At 36.9% G+C, this 16,564-nt stretch overlaps 1 protein-coding gene across 3 annotated transcripts in view; it reads left to right on the forward strand.

Annotated features, from left to right (window-relative positions):
* The window catches only part of PTAR1 (protein prenyltransferase alpha subunit repeat containing 1), a 105,369-nt gene that overhangs the window by 15,997 nt on the left and 72,808 nt on the right, over positions 1–16,564 (forward strand). For all 3 annotated transcript variants that reach the window (XM_066368013.1, XM_066368011.1, XM_066368012.1), the window contains exon 3: positions 5,695–5,761. In XM_066368013.1, the coding sequence (XP_066224110.1) occupies positions 5,695–5,761 (67 nt within the window). The remainder of the gene's footprint in view (positions 1–5,694; positions 5,762–16,564) is intronic.

Genomic DNA, 16,564 nt, shown 5'->3' on the forward strand with positions numbered 1-16,564 from the left:
CTTGAACCTCTTCCTGTCCTTCAGACACTGAGGTTCAGAGTGTCAATTGCTACTTACCTCCTTTGCTCTGATATGTTTTGGTATTCATTTGAACCCTGAAAGAATTTGAGGTTTGTAGCCATTTGATAACATTTCAGCCACAACATCTACTGTTCTTTTCTTGGACTTTGCTGTGTAGTCTGTCTTAATTCCATGCCTTTGCTGAAGCCAGGATCATGTCTTACGTTGTCACTGTTGTGGTTTTCAGTACTAACACACCCACACCCACAGACCCATAAAGCTCTTTGACTGCTCCAGGAAACAATAATTACTTCTTTGCACACCTATTTGAGTCTTTTATTTAGACTGCTCTTGCATAGTAACACCATACTTTATTGTAATTGATTATTTAAATAACATTTTACTCAGCTTGATAATGAGTTTGTTAGAAAAAGGAATTAGGTTTTTCTTTAGTCAGCAACTTACGTGTTCAACAGACATTTATCAAAAAATAATAATAAAAGAGTTTGGTAAGCAAAAGGTTTTAGCTTAGTCTAGCTATCGATTCAGTGACTGTTCTGTAATAAATGACCTTTTGGTGTTAACCACATAACTTTACTCAAGCCTCTTGTGGTAACCTAAATGTATTTTGGAGGAAAAGAGTAACTAATGCAAGTTGACCTTGGATTTATTTCTAAATGTATGAAAACATATCTCTAATAGAGACAGTTGTCAAACCTCCTGATTACTGCCACATAACTACTGGCCTTGGGCCATTTCTAGAATGCAGTGCAGTAGAGAAAGCATATTGATTTTTCTCTGACTTTTCTGCAGCATCCTTGTATCTCCTCCTTGTTACAGCTGCAATTTAGCTACTTTCCTGTGTGTACCATGATTCATTTTTTCCTTGTGATGTGATGATGAGTTAGTTATATATTGGAGTATATGTAATAAAGAAACAATTATTTGCTGGTATATGTTCTAGAGTTTGGAGAGAGATCTGTTTAATATCAAGAGATAGTAGGGATTTTAGTAGCTCACATCTTCTGGGTAAAAATGCGAAGAAAATGGTTGATGAAATGTAGGGAGTGAAATAATTACAAACAACTAAAGATACATGTTTATCTTTAAATCTTTGGTTCACTTCTTACTCGAAGAGGGCAGAGTGATTGTAGACAGTATCCTAGGGTGGAAATACCATCTGCCTTGCAGGAAACCAGAACTGGATTTAGATTAATTTCATCAATACACTAAAGTCACTTTACTTAACCTCTTCCTATTTTCACATTAACAGATCTCAGGGGGTTGTAGTGAGGATCACATAATTACTGTGTGTAAAGCACCCAGCACAGTGCCTAGAATGTAGTAGCCTCTCAAGAAATACTAGTTTCCTTTCTCTCATTTAGCCAGAGCCAGTGGGGAAGAAAAGCAGAAAAATACATATAATTCAGAAGTGATTCTTTAAATAATGTCCAATATTTCTAACCTAGTTAACTTTTTCTTCATTGGCCCTTTTCCATTTCTGATATTCTGTTTCTCCCAAACCCCCAACCCCTTGGGTCAGACTGAAATGCTTCTTGAAGGAAGTCCTGTCTGAACTTGAGATCTGAATCAGGAAGAGTTAGAGGTTTGTCAGAGAGGAGGGGAGAAGGGCCTATGACTGCATGTGTTACAGTGATGGTTGATGGGGCTGTTGATGTGTTTTGTAACCTGAGATTCCTAGAAGTTGAGAAGTATCCCCTTTACTCAGCAGTCACTACTCAGAGAGCCCTGGAGATTCTTTTCCTCCCTCCGGTGGCACCCAGTTCCAGGCTCACTTGTGCAACTGGACTAAGAAATACAAGCTTTATAACAGAAATTATCATTGGGTGCTTACTGTCAGGTACTGTGCTAACACTTCATGGCTTTGAATCATTTAATATCCCCATGACCTCTATTTTATAGATCAGGAGGACAGTAGGCACAAAGATAAAGTGTCCAGAAATTTCCCCGTAAGTGTAGAGCTGGACTCTGACCCAGCAGTTGCTGTTGCCCTGCTAGGGGAAGACCCTGTAGCAAAGGAAGTGTGACTGAGATTAGCCTTCTTTTCTCTTCACACAGCCACAAGACGAGGAGTGGAGGCTTCTGCATTTTCTGTGTCTTTGCCTTGTGCTACTGTACAGAAGTATTTCTTCCATTGAGGATGAACTTGTTTTCTTTTTAAGTACAAGCAAATAGCAACAACCATTGGTCACACACACACACACACACACACTTCTATATATTTTTTTAATTCAGAAAGGGAGAGTCCAAGAAACAAAATAACAGTTTATCTAGGTAGTATAATGGATTGAAAAATTATAGACTTCAAAAGAAATACTAAAGCCTGACCAGGCGGTGGCGCAGTGGATAGAGCGTCGGACTGGGATGCCGAGGACCCAGGTTCGAGACCCCGAGGTCTCCAGCTTGAGCGTGGGCTCATCTGGCTTGAGCAAAAAAAAAAGCTCACTAGCTTGGACCCAAGGTCACTGGCTCGAGCAAGGGGTTACTCAGTCTGCTGAAGGCCCGCGGTTAAGGCACATATGAGAAAGCAATCAATGAATAACTAAGGTGTCATAATGAAAAAAACTGATGATTGATGCTTCTCATCTCTCTCTGTTCCTGTCTGTCTGTCCCTATCTATCCCTTTCTCTGATTCTCTCTCTCTGTCACTGTAAAAAATAAAATAAAATAAAAAAATTTTAAAAATTAAAATAAAGAAATACTAGAGGCCTTCCCATTGTGCAAAAGCATTTTTATATAATTAGACAGTTTCACTATAGGGACAGCTGCCTGTTTTTACTTTTCTGATTAACTGACATTGAAATTTTTTATTTTTTGATAAGGAACAATGATATTTAATTGAACAAGTACGTATTGAGTACTCACTGTTGAACAGCTGTGGCGTTAGGGAATGAATCTCATTGCTCATAGCACCGAGATTGATGTTACCAAAATTTCACAGACAGGGAAACTGAAGTTCAGATATATTGTGCAGACAGTAAGTGGAGAAATTGGCATTTGAACCTAGGCATAGGCCATATTTTTCTCATCTATGTTAAGTGAAGAGTAATTTGAAGATGTATTAGAGAGGACTTGCCTCCAAAAAATTTAGTCTCATTAGAGGAACATAGAGATGAAAAATTGCTTTCAGCTGGGGAGGTCAGGAAATTCTTTAGGAAGAAAGATGCTTGAAAAAATATATAATAAAAATATATTATATATACATATATACACATATGTGTGTGTGTGTGTGTACATGTGTCTCCCCAAAAGATAGGATATTTCTGGCAAGGAGAATAATAAGCAGGTAAATCTGAGTTATATCCGGAGAAAAGAGGGTAAGCAGATGGGAGGTGTTTAATGAATGGTGGGGTGTGGTCCAGGTGGATTGTAGCAATTGAGGGGCAAGTAGTGGAAGGTCAGGCTGACAGAGAGATTGGAACCAGGCTCTAGTTTCCTGGTACATTTCTCCAACACCCCATGCTCTAGTCATATTCTGGTACGCAGAATCTTTTGAGAGCATATTGTGCATGAAGTTTCACGCCTCTTTACAAACTTTGCTCAAAATTTTTACCATTTATCACCTTATTCATTTATAGCCTTCCCTGGGTGCTCCAGTAAGAATTAATTGCAGGTGTTTCAATGGTCCCCAAAATGTAGCATATATTTCTACTTCATGATTATTTCATTTTGCCTTATACAATTGTTTACATGTTCTCTCCAACTAAAGGGTAATTAATCTTCTAGACAGGGAAAGATCAGTTCTCTCAGTCCTGAGGGCCCAGTTTAATATTTTCCCATAATCAATATTTGTAGAAATAAGGAAATAATGGTGTAGAAAGTTGTTTTTATTTTCCATGGCAAATATTAAATTAGTGCCGAAACTCCTAAAAGTAAAAGAATAAAGAAGTTAATTAAGTTATTCTTTATAGATATATTGTGTTTATGCTTATAATGCTTGTAATGAAGATCATGGTAGAAAATTTGTGCCCGTCTTACCTTTTGTTGCTCATTTATCAAATGTTATAATATGCACATTAGTAATGAAATTGTGGGCTTACAATAAATGTTTATCTCTTGTTAAGGTGGTTGAGAATGCAATAATTGTTTTTTGCTAGAATATTTTAAAATGACTCTAGGGATGCATTTGTGTGTATGTTTTTAGATTTTAAAAATTTCATCTTTTACTTAAACACTGAGAATGTCCAAATTATTTATTGTAGACAGACATTTTAATTACATTATAATTGAGTTATTAAAAGCAGTCAGATGCTGATCTTACCATACATTTAATTGGGTGACTATAGACAAATTGCTTAAACTCATTAAATACACTTTTCCTATCTGTAAAATAAAACAAGAATATCCTGGCTGTGATTGTGAGAATTCAGTGAAATAATACAAATATAGTACTTATACCTGGTATACAATAATGCTAAATAATTATAATAATTTTATTATTTTATATACTTAGCATTAATATGATTAGTATATGTTTCATTAAATTAGTATTATACCCTAGCTTGATCATCTTAATCCTAAAATTCTCTTTTCAAATTTAGTAAAATGAAGAAAACATATCTAAATATTACTGATTTCATTCTATTAAATGTAGGCTTATGGAGCTTATTTGAATATATAGGAATTATGTCAAGACCATGATAGATAAAAATCTAGTGAATATCAGTAGGCTGGCTGTTCAGAAGACAAAAATAGAAAATAGTAAACAAAATGAAAAAATGTTCATTTTAATAATTATAAATTAAAGATGTAAATTAAAACAGTATAATTTTTTTACTTGCCACATTTAAAAAATATATAATTATATAGGTTTGAGGACAGGGACTTAAGTATACTCATGCATTTGGAGAACAATTGGAAATGCTTAGTAGGAGCCTTACTGATATTTATATTATTTGACATAGTAGTTCTAGTCCTAGTAATATATCCACAGAAACTTATCTGTTTGATAAAAAGTATATTTTAAAATGTTTTTAGCAATTTATCTATAACAGTAAAAACAAACAGTAAACATCCTAGAGAATAAGATAAATGATAGTTTATTAAACTATGTGATTGTTTCACAGCTGTTACAAATGCATACTGTAGCAATATAGAAGAATGCATATGTAATAATGTTGAATGAAAAATATATAACAAAATTGTTATTGATTGTTATAGCTATGTAAAAATGTGTATAAGAAAGGATAATCTTTACAGAATAATGGAAATTAATTGTATTAAGTAAGTTGGATTATGAGTGACATTTTTTCCTTTTGAAAATTTGTACAGTCAATTCTTGAAATATTTTGGAATTAAATGAATAGTGTTATAGAAATTGTCTATTTTATTTACCAAATATTAAATTAATGCCACAAACTACTAAATGAATAAAGAGTTTGATTTGATTATTCTTTATATGCATATTATATTAGAAAGTTATTTCAGTGTCTTTTAAGAAAGTTATACTTACCATAAGCAGAAGAAAATCTTGAGGATTATCTCCTTATACCTGACAGCTTAGAACAAGGTATATCTATCATTAAAATTATTATGACATGAGATATATATGTTAGTATAATCTGAGCTATGTGAAATAAAATATCTATGTGAAATAAAATAAAGACTTTACGGAGAAGCCAGGCTTTAAAGGGTAGGACTATTTGTTTTTAATATGACTTCTCTTTATTTTAGAATTGATAGATGTCACATGCACCCTGCTGCTTCTAAACCCAGACTTTACCACTGCATGGAACATAAGGTACGTCCTTCTCATCAGTGTTAAGATGAAATTGTCCAAATTTCTGAAGACATACAACCCCATGAGTTGTTAGCTTTTTGAAAAATGAAATATAAACCATTTGTCCATGGCATCTTAAATTTATTTTTTACCTATTCTTTATAATATGTCCATGACAGTTCTAACATACATTTTGCCCCTTTTTGCGTGTTTATGTCTGTTCTCTCTGTAAACATCTTTCTTGAAATAGAAATTGTCATGCTAAATTACAGAATACCATTTGATATATGCTTTTATTTTCCTTCCTTTTAAGAGGGGCAAGGGCAGTCAGCATAATTGGTTAGCTAGTAAGGTCCTGGTTAGTGCATTCGAGGCCATGAACTTTTCATTTCCTTTTTCTTTTCTTTTTTTAGCACAGACAGGGACAGACAGACAGAAGAGAGAGAGATGAGAAGCATCAACTCATAGTTGCAGCACCTTAGTTGTTCATTGATTGATTGCTTTTGTGCCTTGACTGGGGGGCTCCGGTTGAGCCAGTGATGCCTCACTCAAGCCAGCGGCCTTGGGCTTCAAGCTAGTTACCTCAGGATTTTGAACCTGTTTTCCTCAGCTTCCCAGGTCGATGCTCAATCCACTGTGACACTGCCTGGTCAGGCGTCATAAACTTTTAATCTCAGTTCAGTCACTGTCATTGTGACCTCTGGGCAAAGCACTTAAAGTCTCTGGCACTCAGTATTTTGAAGAGAAATCACATTTTATTGATATCTTTGATTCTGATTATTTTAGATTTAAACACAAAATACTTGAAAGAACTCTTACAGTTCAGAACAGGCTTATTTTTTTCATTGAAGTTTTTTCAGTTCAACAATATGTATAATTTTTAAAACTGGTTGTTCCTTAGATTAACACAGATTCTGTTAAAGAAAGGCAGAAACAAATTATAGATAAATAAAAGTGAAGTCCCATTGAGCATTGTGAATACATTTTAAATTTTCATATAGGAAAAATCCATAGATTATAGATCTTTATCTTTAAAGGTGACCTAAATAATACTTCATTTAATTTTCTGTGCATTTTAAACAGTGTTACATTCTGAGTTAGTATTTTTTAATACCTACTGAGTTTTATATTTAACTGATTTTTAAAAATTAGGTAACTTTTATATGTCTTTTTAAAATTACCTTTTGAATAATTAATGAGCAGATATATGCAGTAAAGAGTGAGTTATGTAGTTTTAGAATTCTTATTTTCTTTTATAGAAAGCACCACAGTGGTAGGGAATAGACTAATATTTATGAGTTGCTACTATTTTCCAAGGACTGTGCTATAGCTTTAGTTGTTATCTTATTTAATCCTCACAGTTCTTGACAACATTTGTTCATTCATCAAATATTTATTAGTTACTCTGTGCTAGATTCTAGGCACTGGAAATAGAGTAAAGAATAAAAAAAACAAAAATTCTTGTCCTTGTAATTTTTATTCTAGTAGAGGAAGAAAAACAATAAGGACATTCACATGTAAAATATATAATAGATCACATGTTGGCAAGTCCTGTAGGGAAAACATGGAAAAAGAAGGTAGGGAAGGCCAGAAGAAGGGTAGGAAGAATAGTACTGTAGTTTAAAATAGGGGACATTTGAGCAAAGACTGGCATGAAATCAGGGATCAGTCTCTGTGGATTCTGGGATAAGAATATTCCGAGTGGACAGAACAGCAACTGAGAAAGCCCCTAGTCATGCGCACAGTGTCCCTGGGTATTCTGGGATAGCAAGGAGGCCTGTGTAGCTGTAGTAGCATGAGGGAGAGAGGAATGGAAAGTGAGGTCAGAGAGAAATTGGCCAGATTTTATAGAGTTTTGTAGATCTTCATAAGCTGCTATAGGAACTTTGACTTTTACTCTGAGATGAGACAAATTCATTGAAGGTTTTCACACTGAAGTGGGTCAATATCTTACTTAGACTTTAAAACTCTGGCTCCCGTATGGAAAGTAGACTGTGGAGGTGCAAGTAGTGATAAGGAGGGTAAGAAATGCTCGCAATAATTTAGGGGAGAGATACTGGTGACTTGAAGAAGCGCTTGGCAATAGAAGTGGTGAGAAGTCGTAAGATTCTCACTGTACTTTATAAACTGTATAAGCTTCGACTGTATTTAATCATCTGGTTTTAAAGATACAGATGATAAATTGGATCTGAGAGAACCAAGATGAAGCTTGACTCGGGTTTTTGGCCTGAGCAACTAAAAGGACCGAGTTGCCATTTACTGAAATGGAGACATCTGGGGGAGGAGCAAATTGGGGGGGGTTGCTGGTTGGAAGTCAGGAGTTCATTCTGGGACATTAGGTTTGTGTTTAGTTGTGTATGAATCTAAAGTTGAGGCAAGAGTTCTAAGCAAGATGTAAACTTGGGATTCACTAGAAAACAGATGGTATATAAAGCCATGAGATTGTTTGAGATACCCAAGGAAGTGGGTATAGATAGAGAAGATAGCTGGTCCCAACACTGAGCACCGGGGCACTACAGTTTTCTAGAGTTGCACAATATAGTACACAGGATGGGGCAAAATAGAGTTAACGCATGTGAGTATGTGAAACACAGAGGTTTTTTATTATTATTATACTGCTTTCCACTGTAAACTTCCTTTTGGCCCACCCTATAGTAGTAGCCACTAGCCACTCGTGGCTACTGAGACCTGTGACTAGTTCTGAGTTGAGATGTTTTGTTTAAGTGTAAACTGCAGCAGATTTTTTTAAATCTTAGTACCCCCAAAATAAAATATATTATAACTAATTTTTATATTGTTTACATGTTGAAATTATAATATTTTGGATGTATTGAGTTAAAATGTATTACTTTGTCCTTACATTTAATGAAGCTGTTAGAAATTTTAAGATTATATATATAGCTTACATTTGTGACTCACATATTTCTATTGGACAGCGGCTGTCCTAGAGTTTACAAGATGAAGAATCATCACCAAAGGAGACTTTTAGGAAGGAGCTATAAACTTATAGCTGAAAGCTTTCATAGGGGTAGGGGCCATATCTTGTCTCTTTTTTTCCCTAAAATATAACACTCCAGTGCCTGGCAAAGAATAGATGCTCAGTTAGTAGAGAGGGCACTGAAAATAATTAAATGCAGTGAAAAAGAAATGAGGGTGATAGAGAAGTGGGAGTACTATTGTATATTCTTTTTTTTTTTTTTTTTTTTTTGAGACAGAGACAGATAGACAGAGGGACAGATAGGGATAGACAGACAGGAAAGGAGAGAGATGAAAAGCATCCATTCTTTGTTGTGGCACCTTAGTTGTTCATTGACTGCTTTCTCATATGTACCTTGACCAGGAGGTTACAGCACAGTGAATGACCCCTTGCTCAAGCCAGCAACCTTGGGCTTCAAGCCAGCAACCTTTGGGTTCAAGCCAGCGACCATAGGGTCATGTGTATGATCCCACGCTCAAGCTGCTGGTGAGCCTGCATTCAAGCCAGATGAGCCTGCACTCAAGCCTGCTACCTCAGGGTTTCGAACCTGGGTCCTCCACATCCCAGACTGATGCTCTATCCACTGAGCCACCACCTAGTCAGGCTAATTTGTTGTATATTCTAAAGAGCAGTTCAGTGAAGGAGGAAGAACCTAGTCTTGAGATGTATAGTTCTTAGTCCTGTTTTATCAGTTAACTAGCAAGTGACTTTGGACAAAACTTAATTTCTCCAGAGTTTTAGTTTCCATATACAAGAATAAAAGGTTTGAATAAGTGATTATTTGTATGATTATTTTGAAACTGACTATTAATAATGTGTTGTTTGGTCTTATGAAGGGAAATTGCTCTATAAATCTAATTTCAATGATGTTAATAGTAATCTTGAACTTATTCTAGTAAGATTATTAGGAAAGTTTTTTGGTAGGTGAGTAGAAAGGATATCTTGATTTAAAAAAAAACATGGTTGAGCCTGACCAGGCGGGGGCACAGTGGATAGAGCATCGGACTGGGATGCAGAGGTCCCAGGTTTGAGACCCCAAGGTCGCCAGCTTGAGCGTGGGCTCATCTGGTTTGAGCAAAGCTCACCAGCTTGGACCCAAGGTCGCTGGCTGGAGCAAGGGGTTACTCGGTCTGCTGAAGGCCCACAGTCAAGGCACATATGAGAAAGCAATCAATGAACAACTAAGGTGTCGCAATGAAAAACTGATGATTGATGCTTCTCATCTCTCTCCGTTCCTGTCTGTCTGTGTCCCTATCTATCCCTCTCTCTGACTCTATGTCTCTGTAAAAAAATAAAATAAAATAAAAGAATTTTAAAAAACATGGTTGATTTGTGTTCTAGTAAATTTTAATTTGTATTATAAGCTTGATTGACATAGAAAGACACAGAACCATAAATACATAGTGAGGAAAAACACAACCAGCTTTGGAAGTAAAGTGATCTAACTCTGTAAGGTCTTTTGCAAACCAAAGACTTAATATTTTATTTTAATTGTTGATGTATTTCTTCAGTGAATACATCAGTGAGTACATTCTTCAGTGAATAACACTGGGAAGCATTGAGTGATTTTGACTGCATTTTATAAACAGCTAAAAGCTGGTATAACACATTGATAGCCCAATTTTTAGGTGTTGCAGTCTTAGGGAAAAAATATAGGCAAGAATAAGTTTTTGAGCTGATCTCCTGAGGTTAGAGTGAGTAATGTGAATAGTTTAAAATCCAGCTGATTATAGAAAGAAAATGACAAGTACTGTACTTCTTTTTTTTTTCCATTGAATTTGCTTTGAAAATTGGTGAATTACTTGATGAAAGAGGTTGACTTCATAATAATGTCATATTTTTACAACACTCTAAGAACGTAGTCTAAGCAGCGTGTCTCTGAGCCACTAGAGAAGCTGACAACAAGCTCTAGTGATTCATGTCCTTTACTCATGGCCTGTTGATTTAAATTAGTAACTTTATATGGATCTGATCTTTGGTTCTGATACTTTGAGCTTGGAGACGTTGAGCATGTTACTGAATCTTTCCCCAATTCAGATTCCTCATCTGTAAAATTGACTTAACATTAGGTTGTACCATATGAAATTGTTTTTGTAGATCAAAGACAATGAAATAGAAGCTTCTGGATCTGGGTTTCTAACACCATTCTCTCTCTATTAAAAGGAACTGGGCTTCTTGGGGACATGGCTGATTCTAAGACCAGAGCAGGGAGCATACAAGATGAGCCAGCCTAGAATATCTTAGAGGGCCAGAAAGTAAGGAAATGCCCCAAAATAATATGATGGGATCTGGGGTATGCCCTGACTCTGAAGTGTTCAATAAATGTTAGTTTTTATGAGGATGACCTTTATTATTATTATTACTGTAGGATGACCTTTATTATTATTACTGTTATTTCAGGCAGAATATTGAAGATCGAGGGTAAAGGTGGCATTTGTTTATTCAGTATTTATCAAATGCCAAGTACTAAGTTAACCAGAGGAGATTTAGTCATAGACAAGATATATATGACCCCTGGTATTCTACAAATCTTGGATAGAATGACAACAGAGAAGCAATAACTGATAGTTTAAGATGAAGAGGAAAACATAAAAAAATAAGATAAACATTGAGGAAATATAAAAATACAGTGACTTATGTAGAGCAATAAAACACTACTCACTTTAGTAATCCTTGGAGTCTCCTGTGAGTGGTTTTTAGCTTCAGCACTAGATAGTTCTCATAACCAGAAACTGAAGTTTTCAAGGGAAAAAGATGAGACTTTCCATATACTCTTTAATCGGTAAGTAAAATATGTAGCAAAAAATTTTAAAGGAGTAACTTTTATTGCTTAGAATCTGTGTGAAATATTGCATTCCTTTTATAATTCTACCTTTTATTATTCCTTAAAATTCCTTAGTCTGCTCCCTTCTCCCACCTTGTTAAAAAAGTCAGTCCTAACTGATTTCATCCCTCAACAAGGTGGCCTATGTGGCATGGCACTGTTCCTTACGACCATGCTCTCTTCTTCCAAAACAACATAGATGCCTTTTTCTTCTCTAGTTAGTTTCCCCCACATTTATATTATGACCCTTACTTCATTCCTTCTTGCCCTGTTGGCAATATACCACTTAATGCTTATAGGATGAATATTGAAGCACAGCTCATTCAATATGCCTGAAAATAAAGCCACTTCTATTAAGACAGTACTCCATTTCTTCAATAAAAAAAAATCCAAAAGATTGTTTTAGACTAATATCAATATGTACATGAAATAATAAGCAAATGTCTTAGGATGTTTAATTTTTCAATTTAGTTACATGCCTGTAAAATAACATGTGAAATATTTTAACTTATACATTCTTTATTTTCCTACTCACATTTCATTAAACAACATAAATTCAGACTCCTCAGATGGCTACTGACACCAGTGACTTTGTCATTACAAGAGCTATTTTTTTGAGCTATCTAGCAGTTTTTCAGTGCACATCCTATTTATTTATATCTAAGTTGTTTGAGATACAGTACTTTTGAATCATGTGTGCCTGGAAATTTTATCTCAAACTAGATTCCTATGAGAATACATTAACTTAACCACTTACTATTTTTCATTTCCAGGTGATCTTTAAAAACTTATTTATGACAGTATCCAACACTTAAAATGTTCTGTCCTCTCCCCAGGAATGTTATTAAATTGATATTAACATTTTGCTTCCTTTTTATTATTATATCAGGTCATCTTTTAAGAATCCATATGTACCATTGATTGAGGTTGTTCCAGGCTAAGATGTGTTCTCAAATATTACTTGGTTGTTCAAAATAAAGAAATTGAGAGAGTGCCTCTAATTTAAGAAACTTTGTACTTATAGGACAACTTCCTGTTTTTCTGAAGGAAATATTTCCCCTTATTATAGACATACATGGGAATATAGTTAGGTAGCTGTAAATAAAGAGATGTTTTAAAATTAGTAAAAGGAATTATACTTAATGCAATAAGTTACCTACAGTGGTGGTTTTTAAACTTTGGTGTGTACCAGGAGACTCACTGAAACACATTGTTTTGCCATACAGAAGTTTTTGATTCGGTGAGTCTGGGATGAGGCCTGATACTATATATTTCTCACCAGGGACCATAGTTTAAGAAACACTTTTCTATAAAGTACTTGAAATTACATAGAGCAATATTTTGTCTCCTTTTATACTATAGATATGAACAAAATATTACTGATTTCAGAAGAAAAAGGGTCTAGTAGGACCATAAAAATAGTTGGCTATTGAATTAAATATTGTTTTATTTATTTATTTATTTATTTATTTATTTATTTATTTATTTACTGTATTTTAATGAAGCTGGAAACGGGGAGAGACAGTCAGACTCCCGCATGCGCCCAACCGGGATCTACCCGGCGACGCTCTGCCCACCAGGGGGCGATGCTCTGCCCCTCCGGGGCGTTGCTCTGCTGCAACCAGAGCCACTCTAGCTCCTGGGGCAGAGGCCAAGGAGCCATCCCCAGCGCCCGGGCCATCTTTGCTCCAATGGAGCCTCGGCTGTGGGAGGGGAAGAGAGAGACAGAGAGGAAGGAGGGGGGGCGGTGGAGAAGCAAATGGGCGCTTCTCCGGTGTGCCCTGGCCGGGAACCGAACCCAGGTCCCCCGCACGCCAGGCCAACGCTCTACTGCTAAGCCAACCGGCCAGGGCCTTAAATATTGTTTTAAATGACACATAACTTTCCTGTATGTTGAAAGAAAAGTAGTCAATAAACATATCAGTTATAGCCTTCTTGGTATCCCTTCAAATTATTTTATAGGGTGAAATTACTGACCTAAGATTGTAAAATACAAGTATTTATTATCACTTATTTAGTATTTTCATTTAAAAGGAATTTATTTTTCTTATCAAATAAAAATTTAGAAATAATATACATTGCTGTTGGGAAAAAAATGTATTGTGGTATTTAGGAACCAAATCCACCTAAATAGGTGAGGTCTACAAGCTAGGCTCTGGTTTTGTTGGGATTACACGTCTCTAAAATAAATGAATAATCAGCCAGCCCTACCACAGGAAGGATGTTTAACGATTAATAAATGCTAGCAAATGACCTAATTTTTGAAATATACATTAAAAAATAATACATTGAAAATTAATGAGAACTTATTATCTAAAGGTTATCTGAGAGATTAAATCTAAGTTTAAATCATATTTATCAGAGAAATAGGTAGAGAGCTTTTGCATGACATTCTTTATAATTTCATTAAAAGCTTTGAACAGTTTTAAAACAACAAAAGTTCTTCATAGCTTTTCTGTTTATTTTTCAAAAATAGTCTAGTGTATTAAGAGCCATACAGGTATTTTACCTGGTAATACACCTTTTGGAAACTTATTCTAAGTGATACTACAAATGAAAGAAGTCATAAACACAAAGCTCTTTGTTTCAGAATTATTTTAGAATAGCAAAAACCTGGAAGCAAACGAAATGTCTAACCATAGGGAAGAATGTCATTAATAGCATAGCTACTGAATGAAAACTGTTTGACCACTTAAAATGTTCAATGGGACCAAAGATAGAAGAACAGAGTAATAAATTGTATGTTAGAAAGTAGGTGCATATGAAGAAAGGTAGAAGGGGAAATTCAAAATAATAATAGTCATTTTGTTAGGGTAGTGATTGAATAAATTATTTTTTTCCTTACATCTCAATCATACCATTAGTTGTATATATATATTTTTTTCTTGGTAATGAAGTAGACCAAGGGTAGTCAACCTTTTTATACCTACCACCCACTTTTGTATCTCTGTTAGTAGTAAAATTTTCTAACTACCCACCAGTTCCACAGTAATGGTGAGTGATAAAGTAGGGAAGTAACTTTACTTTATAAAATTTATAAAGCAGAGTTACAGCAAGTTAAAGCATATAATAATTACTTACCAAGTACTTCATGTCGGATTTTCACTGTTTGGCAGAATAAATCTTTATAAAACAACTTACTATAGTTAAATCTATCTTTTTATTTATACTTTGGTTGCTCCGCTACCGCCCACCATGAAAGCTGGAATGCCCACTAGTGGGCGGTAGGGGCCAGGTTGACTACCACTGAACTAGACCATATCAAGCCCTACTTAGGAAGCTAGAGCAATTCTTGCCTCATTTTGGAGTTGCTCTACACACACTGATGTCAGGCCTTGTATTGTGAAAATAGCTGATGGCTTACTGGCGGCAAGCACTTTGCTTGATTAGTGCATGAGCATGTGGTCACACCACCTGTGTATAATCTAGGTAAGGCTATGGGTGCTTGTGCTTAGGGCAAATGGTGGATGGCAGATTGCGGATTGCCTGCCCACCCGCCACTGTGAGGGGCTATTTTTGCTGTTCTTTTGCCTGAGAAGTGGTTTTCCCTGGCTGTTTGCTCATCTACCATTGTGAGGCTCTATTAAATGGGAATGGCCCAGTGCTTTCTGGCTCCGCAGTTTCTCTACCATCTGCCCAAATCCAATGTAGACCTGCCTGGCCTCAGCCACAGGCATTACATCTGGTGCTGTGAGCAGGATTCAGATCAGATTGGTATGGAGCCACCGCCATCCTTAAAGGGTGGAATAGAAGAGTGGCTGCTCCCTGTGGCTGTCCAGTTGTGGGCCGTGGGTTGGGTGCTTTTTATAGCCCTGCGAGAAGAAACTGAGAGTTCTGTGCAAGAGGTCACCTGAGCTTGAGACCACCAGGATGAGCTGCAGACAGCACTGACAGAGGCAGGAACTGCAACAATTGCTGGAGGAGGCCAACTGCTTTCCAGAACTTCAGTTTGAAATACAGGCTGAACACCAATGACACCTGGAACTGGAATGGTCAGTTGAGAAGAAATTGCAGTTTCGTGAGCTCCAGTTTGCCCTGGAAGTTGAACATTGGCAGTGACAGTTGTTGGAGAAACAACTGCGGGTTCAAGAGCTTGAGTTCCAGCTTCAGACTGAGAGCTGCAGGAGGTGAAACGGTCCCCCAAGAAGGAGCTGCATTCGTGCTGGTGGAGTGGCTTTGAGTCGATGGGAGCAGGCATTTTCAACTCCTCTTCTGAAGAGGAAGTTCAGGCTGAAACTGCCATCTGCAGACTCAGAGCTCAGCTGGTGGTCACCCAGAAGGTAAAAACCCAGCAGCCAAAAGTGCCCCAGGGGCAGGCACAACCCCTTCTGCAGGTAGTGGAGCACTCTGTGGTCCGGCCCTATGCCCAGGCAGAGCTGATGGAGTTGGCACAATTTAGGCAGAAACCTACTGAACCCCTGGTAGCCTGGTTGCTGCTATTGTGGGACACGGGGGGTGGTTGGAATCATGCTCTCCAGAACTGAGATGGAGAAATTAGCTGCCATTACCATGCACTCCTCCTTGAGGCAACATCTTCAGAACTTCCATGGCAACCCAGGAAACTACACCCTATTAGAATGGATGATGGCTGTCATTCATATGATCTGGCAGAATGCTAGAGATTTGCCAGGGGCAGTGAGTTGGTAGCAGACATACTGTATATGGAACTATATTAAGTCCTCTAGGAACTGAGTATGAAGAATGCTGCTTTCAACCTGAGGTCCCGTGGGCCAGATGAGGAAGTGTTTATGGCAGGGATGAGGGACCTCATTCTCTGTAGTGCCCCATCAGCTCTTTTTGGGTCACTAGTGGCTATCTTGAGCCCTTAAGTGGGGCAGCCCATCAATGTGGTTATGCAGATGGTAGCAAATTTGGGGGAGCTGGAGATAGCACAGGACCATAAGGCTGTGCAGGCTGCTGCCTGTGCTGTCCCCCCCCTACCCCTACCCCCAACTCCACCCCTGACTAACAAGAGAAACAGGCCTGTAAAGGTTACCCAAACACAGATGTGGATAGATTTGAT

The sequence above is a fragment of the Saccopteryx leptura genome, chromosome 2 (genome assembly GCF_036850995.1).
Source record: "Saccopteryx leptura isolate mSacLep1 chromosome 2, mSacLep1_pri_phased_curated, whole genome shotgun sequence".
Taxonomy (NCBI): Eukaryota; Metazoa; Chordata; class Mammalia; order Chiroptera; family Emballonuridae; genus Saccopteryx; species Saccopteryx leptura.